At 43.8% G+C, this 17383-nt stretch overlaps 1 protein-coding gene across 9 annotated transcripts in view; it reads right to left on the bottom strand.

Annotated features, from left to right (window-relative positions):
• IQSEC1 (IQ motif and Sec7 domain ArfGEF 1) overlaps positions 1-17383 on the bottom strand; it is a 268694-nt gene that overhangs the window by 22090 nt on the left and 229221 nt on the right. For all 9 annotated transcript variants that reach the window (XM_066195698.1, XM_066195705.1, XM_066195697.1 and 6 more), the window contains 4 exons: positions 15901-17165; positions 3194-3355; positions 1853-1975; positions 994-1160 (listed from right to left, as the gene is read on the bottom strand). In XM_066195698.1, coding sequence (XP_066051795.1) covers positions 994-1160; positions 1853-1975; positions 3194-3355; positions 15901-17165 — 1717 coding nt within the window. The remainder of the gene's footprint in view (positions 1-993; positions 1161-1852; positions 1976-3193; positions 3356-15900; positions 17166-17383) is intronic.

The following is a 17383-nucleotide window of genomic DNA, read 5'->3' as shown; positions in this document are numbered from 1 at the left end:
CAATATTTCCTATAAGCTTTCAAAAAGAACTAGTTTACTCTGGAAAAAACAAATCAACAAAATAGCCCAGATCCAATATTACTGTTTAGCACTGCGTGACTATCATTGGCATGGCATTCTAACAAATGCCACCCTGTCCTGAATGCGTGATCCTGAATTTTTAATAGCAGTGGAAGGAGTCCAATTTCACTAAGTGACTTAAAGCTGGATTTTCTGGGGACAGGGAGATGCATGTATCTTTTTGAAACGGGTTTTAAAGCAATAAACTCTTATCTCCCTTCAGAAGCAAAGATAGAATATATTGTAACCCAGTCCAACAACTCCTCCCATAAAAATACAATTTGTTTGCAGAGAGAAGCAAGCAAAACCACCTCTGTTCTGTGCCACATGGCCAAGCCTTCCACAGCCTACCCTTTGTGACTTACAGCTGCAGCAAGGTAGCCTGTTACAGAAATGCCTGCAATACCAAGGATTGCTGGCATGCATGCTGGAGCCCAGAGAGAATGTGCTGTGTCTAATTCCATAAATGTAACTGCAGCATTATGCCAGGAGATGCATATCAGGCCTTTGAAGTATTTGTGGATTTTACACTAAAATCTCAGCACTAACCTAAACTTTGCTAAGCTGAAACATCTGCTAAGCACAGGTTGTTCGTTGCTGCCTTATATCAATCTCAGGGAATAAAATCACCAACTAGCACTTTTATTTTCAAGACCTGAAGTTCCAGAAAGCCACAAGTATTTTGGTTTTACTGGTCCTAAAATGAAAGTACCTGACAATACATTCATCCACTGAAGTAAGATGAGATAAAAACGATGAAATACATTAATTACACAATTAATTCTGGTTTTGTTGTTACAGAAATGACCCAAGTCTGCCCAAACGGTACTCGGGTGACAGCAGCATAAAGTTGCTCCCAGAAGACACAGAGTGCCCCTGCAAGGACAGTGACAGGGAAAAGTTTTCAGGAGCTTTGCCCTTCGGGTCTCTTACCCCTGAGGTTCTTGATGAAGTCCTCCAGCTTCATCTTGCGCTCGGGTTTGACGTTGGGGCTGTACATGTCGGTGTTCAGGAGGATGATGGCGAAGGCCAGGATGAAGATGGTGTCGGGGTTGCGGAACTGCCGCACCACGCCCGGGTTGCAGATGCAGTAACGCTGGCTGGGAACACCAGGGGAGCCTGTCAGGGCTGGGAGGTGCTGCTCACATTCCCCAAGTCACCCACCTGCTGCATCCCAGAGCCTGTTCCCTTTCCAGCCGCAGCTTTAGTTTTCCATCCACTGGTTTAGATAAGGCAATCCTTGAACGAGCAAGGAGTTTGTTTCTCCTTCCACTGGAACTTCACTCACTACAATAACTTCTATATGCCATTTCTTTTAGTGATTAATACCCCAGCACCAGGTAAGAACACAGCATTGATTTTGGCTTGCTGCCACGTGGTGATTTCCACCTTATCCTGCCCTGTGTCAGTACTGATAAGCGACTCCTCTTTCTCCCACCGTTGTTGGTTTAATGAAAAGTTAGAAGTATACACACCCTAGAAAGTGCATGAGCTTATAATTCCACTCATATAAACTACTAAGCCCAAATATATTCTTAGAGATGTTCAAAAATCCTTGAGTATCTTTTCAACTGACGCCAGAAAGAACTTCAGAGAAATTTGTATTAATACAAACGTCACACGTCAACAACACCAGCAAATGAAACTTCCTATTCCATACTTAGCAACCTGCCCCCAAACAAGACATATTTGAAAGTGTTTGTATCTCATGAGGACACTGAAAATAATCAGGAAAGTTCCCCAGGCTGACTGCAAAGCAGCAGGTTTCTGAGGGATTCATTTCACATCCTACCTAAAAGCTTCAATGAGCCGCTCCACTTTCTGGGCTTCTCCTTGGACACGGATGTGGGCCTGAAATTTCCTGAGTGCTTCATCCAGCTCCATTGTGGAGAAGTCCATCTCATCCACCACACAGCTAGGACAGAAACAGATTCACATCATGTCTCTTCATTTCTAACAACACAGTACCAAAGGAAAGACTTTGAAACAGAGAAAACTTTTCCATTTTCCATTTGACACAGATTAATGGAAGAGTTTTTTAAACTTTCAGCAGCGATTGCAATAATTGCAGGTAAGCTGTGAATGAAGGTTGAAAACAACAGATCGATGAGAATGTGCACATGTGAGCAGACCCTTATGTTTTTTAACAGAAGAGCTGCTGGAATGACAAATGAATGACCATTGCCAGTGATGTACCACTGCCACAAATAATTATTAGTTCTGTGCTTCCAGGCCAATCAACTATCACAATGCCTCCAACAATAATAAATAGTTTACACTGCTCAAAATATCATGTCTCAAACAGCCTGCAGCAGGCACAATAATCTGTACCAAATGGCTCTGTGTCTAGGAACATTCTTAAATGCAGAGAAAAAAAAATAACTTTGTTTGGATACTCTCTTATTACTGTAATTCTCATCTCCCCATCATTTGCCATGACTTTCAGTTAACATTTATGAAGAAATAATTACTTTCCTGCTCTGAAAATACAGTGCTGGCAAAAAATAAAAGGCAACCATTTTAATATAATCAGCAACATGAACTATGTCATTCTAATACTTTGTTTAAAGACTGCTTTAAAATCAGAGGCTTATAAATTTCTTTTAAGCTTAGCTTTTAGTTTTGAAATGACCAGACATGAATCACTGCAAGTAACAGCACTGTAATGCAGAAACCACAGAAAGCTCTATTCCCTTTTAAAAGATTTTTCTTAAATGCATAGATATACAATAACAAATTACAGGAGCTCATATTTTTTTCCAGTAACACTGTAGCTAATGTAGATTAACAGCAAGTTATTTATTCCCCTTGCTTTCAATATTTTTTCCTTTTATGCAAAAGCACAAGAAAACAAGGAGCTTGGCATTTCTCACACCCTTTCCAATCCTCACCTAAACTTCATTATCAGTTCTGCAATAGCGCTCACAGGCTTCCCTTTATTGCAACTTACACTTTTGCCATGCCAAGGTGTAAAGCACATATTCGGAGTCAAAACGGAACAATTAGCACAATTAAGGACCCCCAGGAGCAACAACAGAACGGGGAGGGGAACGAAACAGCGTTTCTGTGAACCATGGAGACAGCAGATTTAGCACCACGGGCAGTGCTCAGCCCTTGCCCACACCGTACTCACTCCAACACATCCCTGTTGAACTGCTTCTGCCGATTGCCCAGGAATTCTCCGATCATCTGCCTGCTGAGCCCTTTCCTCTGCAGCAGAAAATGGGCAACCCCAACGGGAGTGTCGGGCACGAACCCTCGCTCGATCAGGTACTGGACTCCTTTTTCAGGTTTCCTGAGGAGAAACGACAAGGCAAAAGTATGAATTTCCTTCCATTCCACCTGATCACCTGATCTGATGGAAATTCCACGCCGGTTCTGCCAATTATGGTCAATATATTCAATCACTTTTAACCACCGTCCCAGCAGGACGGGCTGGTGTAGTTGAATATACTGCTCACTGCTAAGAGCTGACAGCTTTGAGACACATCTCTGCCTGTTTTTACTCATTCCCTGCTCCAGAACCCTCCCAGGGAGAAGCTCTGGATGCAAACAGCTTCCCTTGCCAGTGAAACAAAGCCAAACACCAGCTCCTAAAAGCCTCTGTTGCTGGGAGAGAGGTATGTTTCAGAAACTGAACTGGAAAAAGCTGCTGCTGAAAAACAAGAAACAAAGAGGTCCCCTGACATCCCCCCTGCCTGCTGGCAAAAGTTAAACTTCAGGAATAAAAACACCTGAAGTGGTGTCACTTGTAGGGTGAGAGTACAAAAAATAAGGGGGAAAACTACAGTCAGTCAAGCAAAAAGAAGCAATTAAAAATGGTGTAGCTCCCATTAAATTGAGATTTTTTAGTTCCTTCCTTTAACACATCCACTGCCCCAGATTTCCCTCCCTCAAACAAGCACCTTCCCAATTTCTGCAGTGTTTTACATCTCTTTATACAGCTCCAGATTTAGCTGTAACCACTTTCACTTCCCAAAACAAAGCAAACCAAAGCCACTCATTTTAACTCATTAAGAAGTGTGTGCTGGGGAGGAGGGTTGGGACAGAGCTGGCAATAAAATACATCGCTCACAAAGACAGATGCTGCTCTGTTCTCAAGGGCTGCAAAATCCCCCTTACAGCACACACCGTGCACTGCATCATCCAGCAGTGCAACACAGCAGAAAACCAGCATTCCTTTCAAACATATTCCACAGGAACCTTTACAGGACCAGTAATTCCATCGTCAGCTTTGTTTTCTAAGGAGTTATGCTCTAATGTCCACCTGTAAGAGTGGGTGGTTTGCAGCCGGCTGGATGACCTAAAAGATATTTCCTTTAAGGCAAGCAAAATCAATCTGAGAGGACAAGGTGACCGTGCTATTTTTGTACAAGGTTGATCACACAAACATAACCCTTCCCCAGGGTTTTAATTGCAAATAACATTGCTAAACACATCATCATTCAGTTCTCCTACTCTTTTATATTCCATTATTATACACTTAATACCCTATTAAGAATTAGACAGATCAGAGAAATATATATAATTTAATCAAAAGGCAGTTCTCAAATCTCAATTTCTTGCATCAGGCTTTGTGGCTCTTTTCATCTGGAATAAGATTACACACACGGTCATCTTCTAAAGTTAATCTCCTTCATACTCAAAAGTCTCTTTTCTGTAAGTAATGTAATTGCTATGTTCATATGCTTTCAAACTGTATTTCAGAATCCTTAATCTTTCTAAATTTAAATTCACAGCATCCAACAAAGCCAGGAATAGTTGTTTCCATCCCCCTTGTTAGTGAGCTTTATTTGTCCAGTAAATTCAGAGTGATACAAAGACAGGCGAGTTCCTCTCCAGTCAAAGCAGAAAACAAGACTCAAAATCCACAGCTTAATCCAAAGATCACCTTTACCTGACATATAAAAAATGCTGGATCCTTACTTACTGTCCTAAAAACCAACTGGAATTCCTACCACCTGCATAAACCTGAACATTTAAAATCATCATCAAGATGAAATAATTTCTTTTTCATCAGCCCCTCTCTGGTTGTATAATTTTTCATAAGTCAGGGTCTGCTTTTTCACCTAAGCTTTGTCTCTGGTTTGCTAATATGAAGTCACTTGATTCAAATACCCTTTCTTTTGGGTGAGTGTCCAAAAGAGAGTTAAAAATCCATTTACAAAACACTGGAAGCCAAGACTCTTTTCCCATCGATACTCCCCTGGTGCTGGAGTGAAATACCAAGGAGTTTTGCTGTCTGGGACTATTTGAAAGCAGTCTAGGATTATTTAAAAGTAGTCCAGTTTATTACAAAAGCTGTAACCTGGCAGCAATAACATGAAAATAACACCCAAGCCGTAAGAATGAAGGCTGCTCCTTCCCTGTTTGTTCAAACACCTGGTAAGTAAGGGAGGTTCAGGAGTTTATTGTGTTTTAAGCTCCTTCTCACCTCCCACCAGGTGGGACATTATCTTATTCACCAGGAAAAGTACTTACCAGAAAATGATGACTCTTCCAGAGTGTTCCTGAAGTGCTGCATTTCCAAGGAAATTTTACTTCAAAGGTGAAGTTAACAATAGGTTCAGAGAAAAATGTACTCAAGGGGGCCTTCCCTTTCTGTCTTTAACATAAGCAGCATTTTGTCTCCTTTCAAAGTCAGAGCAACTGAAGCACTAAATAGGAGAATGGACATTTAAGTCATCTCCAACACCAAGAATTTCAAATGCCACCAAGTCTGAAGGAGCTGCTCCCTAACTGCACCAAGAGGATGTGTGAAGGTTGTGGTGCTGACCTCCTGCAAACCACCAGAAACTCATTTGCTCCTTCCCGGGGTGTTTTTTCACACCAGGTATCTGCCAGGCTTTGGGGAGGGCAGGTTGGAACAACACGAGCAGCCAGGGATTCTCTGCTGGCAAAGCCAGCTGTTTTAAACTGAACAAAACTTCCTTTTCAGCAAACCCTGACTTTTTCTGAGTCTGATTGGATGCAGAAGGGACTGGGACACAGAAGGCTCAGGACTGAACATGGGACACGACACCTGGCTAGGTTATCCTCATTTCTGTCTGCTCACACTTGGGCACAGACCATTTTGTACTTACAACTAAGAGTCTTTTGTGATTAGGAAAATTCCCACTGATGGCTTGTTAATTACACAGACCAATAACAGACAAGATAAGAAATCTATAAATAGCAACGGAGGAAGCAGCAGAAGCAGAGCAGTTATTTTCAGATTTGAATACATTAACTAATATCAAAATAAACCCTCTAACGTTAGCACCTTGCATAGTTGATGATGTACTTATTTAGAGAACTTTTGATATTTACAAGGTTGCTTCCAAAATAAGTTTAAAAACTTCTTATCTCAAAAAACCCCAACAAAACAACCTAAAATGAAACAACCAAAGAAAAAAAAATCACAAGGATCTACTGACAGAAGAAGAAAAAATCAACGCTAAAAGATGTGCAAAATTATTTCCGTAAGATTCTCAGAGGTTGATTAAAGAACTAAGGATCTTGTCAAAAACTGATTAATAACAAGACATTTAGGGTGGTTTAAAGTGACTTCTAAAGGGGAAAAAAAAAAAAACCAACCCAAAACTGATGGAGGGATAAATGCAAACTTCAAAATAACAGATCCAGCCAGTGTATTTTAATAAGCTCATTTCTTAGAGAGCACTGGCCATACCCAGAAGTGCTCAAGACCTGCTAGAGTTTGAGAAGGCAGGAAAGCCAGGCAGAGACAGCTCCTCCTTTGGAGAGGGGAAGGGTAAAAGCTGATTGACTTCCTAAACATATCCAAACTGTTATCTTGCAACTTTTACGAAATATTGCTTTTAGAAAAACACTGCGGTGATTCTGAAAAGCGAATCTGGTAGAGGAAAAGCTTTTAGTTGGATTCTGGATGTTAAGAGGGATCAGCATAAGTTAGCATACCCTGTCTCCTGGATTTACTGCTGCAGTCCTGGTGTAGGACAAACCCAGTGCTGAGCTGGGAGAGCACTCCAGGGCACTGCCAGCAGTCCATTCTCCCATTCCTATTGCTGGTTTGGGACTTCCTGACATACTGAACTTGGGCAAAAAGGTGTTTTGTGTGGTTTGGGTTTCTTTTCGTTTCTTGTTGTTGTTGTTGTTTTATGTTTTGGTATTTTGGTGGGTTTTTTGGCAGTGCGGTTTGGTTTTCCTTGTTATTTTTTTTTTAATCCAGCCAAGCTCTCCCCACAGCTGCACCACCATTTGTAGTATCCAAGCCACAGCGTGGACGAAGTGCCTGTGTCCACAGCAGCCAAGAGGAGGGAAGGAATAACAAGCACTGCCTCTAAAAGAAACCTGCCACAAAACCACAGCACAAAGGTGAATAAAGCCTTGCCCATCTCTGAGTTGCTAAACATGTAAAGCCTACAAACATCCCAAACCACGTGAAATCTTTGTCTTTCCTTTTACAGCTCAGATATTAAGAGAGCTGTAAAATGAGAGCATTAATTAACGAACGAGCACAGGAGATTTCCAATACCCAGCAATGCCAGAAGTATCATCTGAATTGAAGGAGGGATTTATGAACAGTGTAAAAAAAAAAAAAAAAACCACAAACACACTGCTCTAACTGACTGAGGCAAAGGGGGCAAAGCCAGCCTGACTGAGAGTGAGAAGCTGGGTGAAACTTCCAGAACTCCAAGATTTCTGAAGGTAGACCTATGGTTGTTGGTTTCTTGTCTCTGCTCCAGGGAAACTGAGACAATTCGAAAACGAGCAAACCAGAAGTACAAACATTTCTTAGAGGCTGTTAGAAAACGACTACAAACAGGAACACTTCACAAACATACAGCTGCCAAAGAAATCTTTTCATGTGAGGGGTGGAGAGTTTAATGTAGCTATGATGCCAACCCTCTGTTAAAAAAAAAAAAAATCCTGCTTGCCTTTGATACCAGCGATCTCATTTTAAAAATATTTACAGTCATCACAAAAATAAGCATTACTTCAACATTAAAAAACAGGGATGGCTTTTTAAAATCAAGAACCTGAGACTTTTCTTAGAGTCATTTAAGAAGTTAAATATTTTTAAATAACTAAGCTGGCAATAACAAGCTAGTTGAACATTCTCCTTTAGTCTGGCACACAACTCAGTTTTGTTTCTTTAGTTGTATTTCTTGCTTTGCTTTTGCTGAAGAGCCCACTGCTGCAGCAGTGAAGCCAAGAGAATCCCTAGGTCTATTTTAAACCTTCTGGCTAAGAAGGAAAAAACCAATATCCATAAAATATTACCAAAACTAGTGCCAAAACAAGTCGTCAGAGTTCACTCCACGGCAAGGCCAAAGGGGATTGAGAGAAGGAAAATGAGAGAAACTGAGGGGGAAGCCTGAAAAGTTGTGCTTTTCTCAATTGCACAACTGTTTAATGAAGAGAAAGAAAAACTGGATGTAAATTGCATCTTCTGGTAATTCCCAGAAAAAATCCCTGGGTCATGAAAATAAGCCAGGAAAGAGCACATTTCTCTGCTCTGCATCTCATGGAAATGGGGAGATGGTTATTTCCAGGATTTGGGCAGGAGCACTCCAGTTTGCCCCCAGTGGGGATGATTTCTCCCACATTAGAATATTAATTCTCTAGAGTTCATTCAAGACCTCCCACTGCGGATGGGAAGGACAGGGCACGCTTGCAATCACACCAAGTTACCTGGAGTAACCTCTGCTCATGAGAAGTGAATTTCGACTCATACCACGAAGGAAAGAATTCACCAGGAAGCGATCTCAGTGCCCAGTTCTGTTTGGTGGGGGAGCAAAATAAAGAGAGGAAACTCTGTAGATGTGTATTTTCATTAAATTGGGCAAATGACCTACGGGGTTCTACCATGACTTTCTGCCTGACCAACCAGTTTCTTCATGGCATCGTTTCCTACCAAGGTGCTAGGAAATTATACATTGAACATTATTATTGCTACTGGACATTTAGTTCGGTCTGAGAAGTATTGCCTGAACCAGAGCTGATTATAAAAGGGTCAAAAGTGTATAAAAGGGTAAAAAAGTGTATCAAAGGCACCTAAAGGCCCCTGAGCAGGAAGTCTGGCTCACTCTAATAGGGGAGGGAAAATAGAATTTAAAGCTATTTCTGACAAAGGATTGTCCTGTGTAAGAAGCATCATTCCTGAGGAACAGAGCAGGCAGCAGAGAGGCACACGAGGCACACCCCGAGCACTGGCAATGCAGCAGCTGGACATGTCCTTGCTAGTGAAAACAGCCCTGAGTCACCCTGCCAGAGCATTTCCTACCTCCTCACTATTCCCTCTCGTGGCAGCGGGCAGCCTGCTTTTTTGCCTCCCCTCACTCCTCCCTTCCTCACAAGAAAGAAGGCAATGAGAAGGGACTGTTTTAGTTAAATGAACGGACCAAAACACTCTGTGAGGTTGTCCTCACCTCCTCTGACCCCACTGCATTTCTCACAGAGCAGGGACAGGAGTTTGTAGCTGCCAGCAGAGCAAAGCATGCTCCACTTTGGGACAAGACATATGGAAAACTGACTGCCTCTCTCAGAACAGTGTGCCAGGGCTGAGTATTGCCCTCATGTTTATGCAAGTGTTGTCAGGAACGACACTTTAGGATGACTGTGTCCTTTAAATTAAGCAACAGCCCCTGTCTTTGTGTCCCTGCCCTCAATCCTCTTTCCACACCCTCACCGCAGTTACACCAGACAGGAGCACTTCAGCGTCAAGTTCTGCAACTCTGCTGAGCAAAAATGGGAAACTCTGCCATTCCCTTTTGTGCAAGTACAGTTTAAAGATCTCCTGATTCGCCATTTGTGACCTACAAACCCCCAATCAGTCGGTAGATAGGAACTGGTAGACAAGAAAGAGTTAATGGGACCTTCCCTTTTCCTTAGCTCTTTTTCCTACACAGCCTTCCCAGGTCCCTGTTCCACCTGTCCCCTGCATTCCTGCAAAGGCAGCTGGTCACATTTGTCACCCTCAAAATTCGACCACTGCAGCTTTTGGGACAGAAGGAATTCCAACTCTGGCAGCCGGAGTCCCATCAGCCGCTGTCTGGGAGCCGCTCAGCCGGTGAAATTCCTCCATCCACGGGCTCCTTTTCCAACAGGAGGCATTGTCAGAGCTCGGCTCCCATTCCTGGCACGCAGCAGGGAGGCAGGAGTGTGCCCGGAATGTTTAAGGGCAGCCGGAGCTGGAGGCAGGGATGAGGTAATGGCTCTTGCAGGGATCCAGGGCCACTCACACTCAGCTATTGCTGCTTCCAGCAAAGCAACATTTGCTTCCAGCATTCGGGAAAGTTTACGTTGCCTTTTAATGGCAATAAAAGGGATCCCCGTGCCCATATTTGAACCCGGCGCTTCAAGTTACTATTGGTTCTACGTTTCAGCCGGTTTGGATGGGATAATAATTTATGCGAATCAAAGCACTTGTTTTGGAAAAAAAAGGAGGAAAAATGGCTCCTCCGGGAGAGAAGATAAAACACGCACAGAACAAAGCAAAACACACAAAGCTTTTTTTTTCTTTGGGTGTTCTCACTTAGGGCTAAATGTTTTTAGAAATAATGAGAGTCATACTAAGAACATTCTTCTCCTCTTACTAAGTCCTCGGCATGTTAGAGGACAAGTTACATGGAGTGCTTTGATTTTAATTTTTGTTGGAACCGTCTGCGCCTGAATAATCTGCAGCCCAGATGTTGCAACAACAGTAAAGTCCCTCTCAGCACACACACGAGGACAGCAAATGGCTCTGTTGTGAAATCCTGGCCAAGCATCTTCTCTCCCCCTTCTTCCTTCTATCAAATCATTCAAAAAAATCATTGAAGATATTAAGGATCAGCTGGCAAAATAAAAGAATTGGTTCAAAGGTAATGAAAACCAACTCAGTATGATTTACACCTTCTCCCTCCTACTCAATCTGTATTTACAGAATTAAAATCATTAGAAATGTTTCCAATAAGCTTTCAAATTCAAATTGAAAGGAGGGCAGCCCAAAAGCACATGTTTAGAGACCAGAATGCCGAATGGATGTCATGAGGCTGACTCTCAGCAATGCAGGAAGTATGTTCAGCATCCGGACTGAAATCTACTACGAGTAGGATGGGTGTGAATTGAGAACACCAGATTAGTGCACTTATTACAGAAGTTACATTAATGACTACTTGCAAAACTATTTGTTAAAAGCCAAGCAAGTAACATTTGGCAGCTTTTAAAGATTCCAAACAGAAACCAAGCTTGCAGCCCTTTCTGAGTCTAACAGTAGCTAGGAATCCAAATTACCTTCAGTCTCTACCTGGAGAAGGAAAATTATGGAAACCTTATACCTCTATTGAGCAGTTAAAGCTGCTTTCATGAAAAATGAAAAATGTGCCTTCTCACAAATATTATTATTGTGTGCTTCAGATTTCCAACAAGAATTCACCTAGAAACTGTGATTTGTAATATTGTCTTTGGTATAATCCCACCAGCACTCAGCAAATTCCTCTCATATCTGCTTAGTAAAATAAAAACCTTCTTAAATTAATATTCCAGGGAATCTAAAAATGTTAGAAAAAGTCGGCTCCTGGAATTAGTATCCAATTCATATCAACAGCGGGTTTTAAATTGGAATAAAATCATCCCCATCGTGCAATAAAGGAAGCCAGTCGGGCATTCAGGGCTAAAGACGATACATCATTGCATATTGCAAACAGATACTGAAGCCTTTTTATCTCTGTCAATAAATCCTTTGGGAGAACTTTGGAAGAGCAGGAACCTTGATAATGGCCTGTTAAAAAAGAAGCTACAGCAAACTCTTCAGCACAGAGCTTTGTAATGCACTGAGGACACGTGGGGAACAGTTCTCCATCTGTCACTGCCCTTTCCAGGGAGGAAAAGAGGACAAAAGAAGGGAGGTGGGGTGTGAAAGGCATCTAGGAAAATTTATTGTAAAATTATTGCTGGCCCAGGCTCTGTTCTAGCACTGTGAAATGGTGTCACGTTCATGTAGCCCCAAGAAGTACACGTAGGATTAGGATGTAAAGCCTCCACTATGGCCCGGCATCAAGCAGAGAGCAGTAAAACAGCCCCAGAGCTGCACTTAGCAGCCTCTCCTCACCAGCAGTGTCAGCGATCAGCACCAGCAAGGCTGGCTCCCATGGCAAGGAACACAATGCCACGGGAACCCTGCCAGCTGGGAGGGCCATGGACAGTGCCTTCCAACAGCTGAGATCCCAAAGGAGACACGAAACATGACTCCGGGCTCTGCTAGATTAAAAACAGTGTGAGCAATGCCAACCCTTACCTCCCATCTTTTAAAACACCAGGCACAGCTGCAACAGGTTCTCAGCCCGCTCTGATGTTGTCCCCGTTTTGCTGACAGCGAGCACAGAAGGTGTTTGTGCCGTGTGCCCAGGAATGCTGAGCAGGCACTGCCCTGGCCCTGGCCCTGCCGAGGGTGTCACCGCGGGCACGGGACACAGGGGACACTGCAACCCCAGGCAGTTAGCAGCAAACACAGCTGGCAGCCACAGACTCTTGGCAGGGCCCCAGAGCTGTCACCCCTCCTGGGGCAATCCACAGAACGCCAGCCCAGCGCTGCTGAGCCGTGGGCAGGACACTGCTCACACTGCTGAGCTTCAACACCAGCTCTAGTTAATCTCTCAGAACCATCAGTGAGTGCATCGGTAGCAGGATGGAACCTGAAAATCCTACCAGCACGGGGTGCAGTAACTGGTGAACCTGGTATTTCCAGCCGGCAGTCAAAACAAACAGGAGAATGAAATCACAGCTCTTTTCCCTTTTTTTTTCTCCTTGTTTTTCTTTTTAAAGCAGCAGTCAAAAGGCCTCTTGAAGCCTTGTTTATAAGCAAACCAGTCTCAAAGGCTGGATTTGCATTGGCAGGATTTGCAGCCTGCAAAATAAACCTTTCTAGGTAGTGTTTTCCTTCTGCCTGTGAGGGAAGGAATGGTTCCTAGCGCAATTCTTCCAGTCCACATCCCTTTCCAGTTCCACTGAAGAAAATGCCTAATTCAACACAGCTGGCCTGCCCAAGGCTCCCTGGGAGCTGCTGCACTCTGGGCATGCACCTGCAACCCTTCCTTTGGGGAGGAATGAATGGGAACACACACTGCCAGCCCACTGCCGGGGGAATCACTGCTGCCATTCACAGCCACAGCAAGGGACAGAAGCTGGTACTCAGTTGCAATTTCTTTGGCAGAAATCATTCCATTTGGGGGGGATGCTTTACCTTTTAGCTTACTGGCTGCTACAAATCATCTTCGAAGAGTACACTTGTTTTAATCAACACTAAGGTTCTAAATTGAAGGCTACGTTAGTTTGAAAAAAAATTCCATGATGATCACAGAGCCACAGAATGGTTTGGGCTAGGAGGGAGCCTGAAGACGATTTATTCCAAACCCTCTGCCATGGGCAGGGACACCTTCCAACAACACTCCCAGAAAAGCAATTTTCAATTACCAATAATTTTTTCTCAATGTCCTGTGTTCTCCATTCTCCAGGGAGCGTGGTGCTACTCATATTTTGCACCTATCAGTGATTAAGTGAACTGGACCACCAGCTGTGCTCAACTTTTACCCCACCCATAACTGCCGATCCTAACAAAGAGCCTCTGATAAGAAAACTGCTTAGCTTCTGAAAGTTGTTATTAAAATAGGAAAAGCCAGAAAAGCTAAAAATTGAAATTTCCACTGCAATGATACTGACTTTCTGGGCTTTTAAAATCTTCATCCCTGTAGCACTTCTACTGAAGAAAGCAGAAGTATTTGCTACAATTCATGCACTTCTATAAGCCTCTTAATTCTTTGCATTTCAGCCAAGCTTCGTGTACTACAAAGAAAGGACATTTGTTTATTAAGGCTTGGGATCTTAATTTGCAAGGAAGATTTCAAAGACACGGTGAAATTAACCTGAACTCCTTGTAACAGACATCCCTAAAATTTCCTCCGGTTGATGCAGACATTTGGAAAAAAACTTGCCTTCTTGTACTAGGTTAAGTTCAAAGCCACTTCTTTCAGTGCTTCCTCCTGGGTGGAGTACACATCCTCCCAGGAGCTGCTGCCAACACTCCCACTGCTCCTTCGTTTTATGATCATAAACGTGTTGTGAAGATAATGTGGTGAAAAGACACAGAAGTGACTCTGCTGCACTGACCTGACCACTGCACTGACCACTCACCTCAAGATGCAATTTGCAATCCCACACGATGCACTCTCTAGAGACTCCTGAGCTTTCACAAGAATAAAGCTTTGAAGCTTTTTCCAGCTCCCTTTTCAAAAGAATTTACAGACTTAGGCACCATCACACTCAGTGATAGTTCAATACCTGACACTGCACATTAACGAAAATGTCACAATCCTCAGACTTGAAGAGCCACAATCCAAACCCAAGACATGTGAGATATGTGGGATATTAGGGGACTGTCTGACAGATCAATAGAATCACACTGACTCAGCAGAAAGTAATGACAATCTTCAGTTTGCTTTCAGTGCTGGAGATAAAATGCAGTAGGGAAAAGAAAATCACACAGAGCAAAAGATGCCGCTCAGAGGTGCTGCCTGGAGCCCTGCAGAGTCCTGTCCTGCAGCACTCACTGCTGAGGAGCTGCACATCACCTTACAACAATACAGAAAACGGGTTTATCTCTGTGCAAGTCATGCAGCAAGGTCACTTCGATCAGTTTCCAACAGCTGCCGCTATTCCTGTCTGCTCCTGATGTTTATTTTTCACTTTCAGCCTCGCACTGATGTGTCACTAGCAGCACCTGACAGCTTCCAATGCTCTCATTCACCCCTGCATGCTGCCTGAGCACTTTTTCCATTCACTTTTTCCCTCCACCCTTCCGCAGCTGACTCAAAAGACTCTTATCAAGCCTGAGGCTCACTGAGCAGTGACTGCTCGAGGCTTAATTGCTGTGCAAAACCCAGGCAAACTCCAAGTGTTAGATGTCAGCCAACAGCACCAACACCTTCCTCCCCACTCACCCCGCCAAGGATGTTATTTTCAAATCTTCTAAAATAGAGCTAATTGAGGTATTTTCTGACCCATTCAAAATCACCAGCAGCGATCCTAGGACGTGAATAATTCCAATTGTCTGGAAGCTCCCAAAAAGGCATTTTCACAAAGATTAAAAGCTAAACCTGAAAGTGTTTACAACCAAACTTTGGTGCCATCACACGTGCACTGCTCGTGTGATGGCACCAAAAAGCTTTAATTGTCAGCAATGCTACAACAAATACATGAGGAGCCACCAACCTATCAATCTAAACACATCAAAGCACTGCTACTTGAAAAGGAGGCCTGAAATCACTCAAGCCACAGGGAAAACATAGGAAAAATATCAGCCATAGGAAGAAATACAAATCTTATGATAGTTTTATGATGAATAATAAACATTAATTTAGTATAAAAAAATATTCAGTGCATTGGTTTTAGCATCAGAGTTTTAATGAAGTCTACTGAACAAATTCCAGGCCCTGCCAGTGCTGAACAGGAAATTCATCATAAGCTGCATACTGTTTCTAATCCCCATCTGATGAGCTCTACACCACCTACATGATTAGGGCAGGAAGAAATCTGAATTTCTGCTAACATAACACCAAAAAATGGATCAGGATCAAGCCACCATATTTTTCCCCAAGAAAGGAGTTGGATTAATCTTCGATAATTTACTACCATTCCTATACACATAATTATATTTTTTCTTTTTTCCTGAAGCTGTTAAACTATGAAGACATCAACTTGAACTTGAACATGAGTCACCACAAGTACCTTGTTTACTCACTGAAAGGTCAGTACCCGACACCAGTCTTACCTGATGCAAGAAAAATATTCCTGGTTCATCCTCAGTGACACAGGGAGGAAGGCAGGAACTGCTGTACTTACTTGTTAAAAAGATTCAGCCCAATCCTATAATGGCGTTTCCTGATAACATCGTTACTGAAGGCAGGGGAATCCCAGCTGTTGCGAGTCTCTTTGTGGTAGGTTTGTTTGCTCAAGGTTTGCTCCCTTAGGCTGTCCCTAGAAGAGGATTCTGAGCTGCAATTTATTGTATCATTGGAGTTGGAAGTGCTGTTGATGCTGTCGTTGTCTCCATCAGAATAATCAGACTCTGATTTGCTTTGCCTGTTTGCTGTGCCATTGATGGCTAAGTGACTGTCTATGGGCCTAGCCCTGTGCCTGGCCTCCTGCTCCTCCCGGGTGATGATCTTGGCAGGAATGCTGTGAGGGATATGTTTCGGGCTGCCCTGCTGGCTGGTGATGCCTCGGTCGTAGGCGTTCTGTCTCTTTAATGAGCCCCTCTCCGAGCGATCGCTCAAGTCCACCGAACTGTCACTGGGTGGCTCGATGGTGAGCAGAGGGAGGTGATCCATCCTCATCCTCTGCTCCTGACATTCCAGGGATGGGGTACTCCTGCAGCTCGTATCAGTGTCTATCTTATCATCTTTGTGGGTCATGGACCAGTACTCCTGGGAGGAGTTCACGGAGCGGAGCCTCAAGTCCGACTCCGTGCTGGACGGTCTGTCCACAGACTGGGAGAGCGGCAGGGGTGGGGACAGCTCCTCCTCGTCGATGTACAACGTGACATCGCTGTAGGAGGCCGTCATCTCGTCCAGCTTCCTGTGATCCACATTGTGGATGGCAGGTTTGCTCGGGGCACAGCTCTCCCTCTCCATCTCCCGGCTCCTGACCTGCTCCGCGCTCTGGATTTCATCTGAATGCAGGCTGCGGCAGTTCAGCGCGTCGTCGATGGATTCCGCCAGGGATTTCACCTGCCTGGAAAAAGCATCCTCCAGTTCTGTTATAGCATCAGTGAAATCAGTGGATGCTGCCGGAGATTTCATGGTAGCCGTCTCCCCGAGCTCGTCGCACTCCGACGGCACCAGGGAGCCCAGCTTTGACCCATCATTTGTAACAGAAACCTGCTTCCCTTCGAAGTAGGAGCTGTGGACTTTCTCAGGCCCTTCAAAGGAAAACTGCATTCTCATATTGGAGAGGACGATGCGCCTTGACATGCGGTTCTCAGACATAGAACTGCGCAGGCGCTCGAAGTTCTTGTTCATCTGATACTGGCGGAAGGCGGTCTGGATGGTGCGGGCAGCATGTCTGGTGATCAGACGGCCCCCATACTTCCGTTCTAGCATCTCCACCTGCCATGGGAACACACACACCCTCGTCACTTCATGCAGCTCGGGACAAGGGGAGGCTCTCACAAAAGCAGTGAACTCTCATAACAACTTTAACACACTTTGTATATATCGGTTTTGAAGGTAAAAACTCAGAACTCCAGTAATGAACAGAACAGCCATCTGCAAATTCCACCGTAAAACACAAAAATATATTAATTCACCTCACAGACATAAGAGAA

This window comes from Chamaea fasciata, unplaced genomic scaffold (assembly GCF_029207755.1).
Source record: "Chamaea fasciata isolate MVZ Bird 193981 ecotype frontalis unplaced genomic scaffold, bChaFas1.0.hap1 SCAF_13, whole genome shotgun sequence".
NCBI lineage: Eukaryota > Metazoa > Chordata > Aves > Passeriformes > Sylviidae > Chamaea > Chamaea fasciata.
This window is presented reverse-complemented; position numbering and strand designations above follow the sequence as displayed.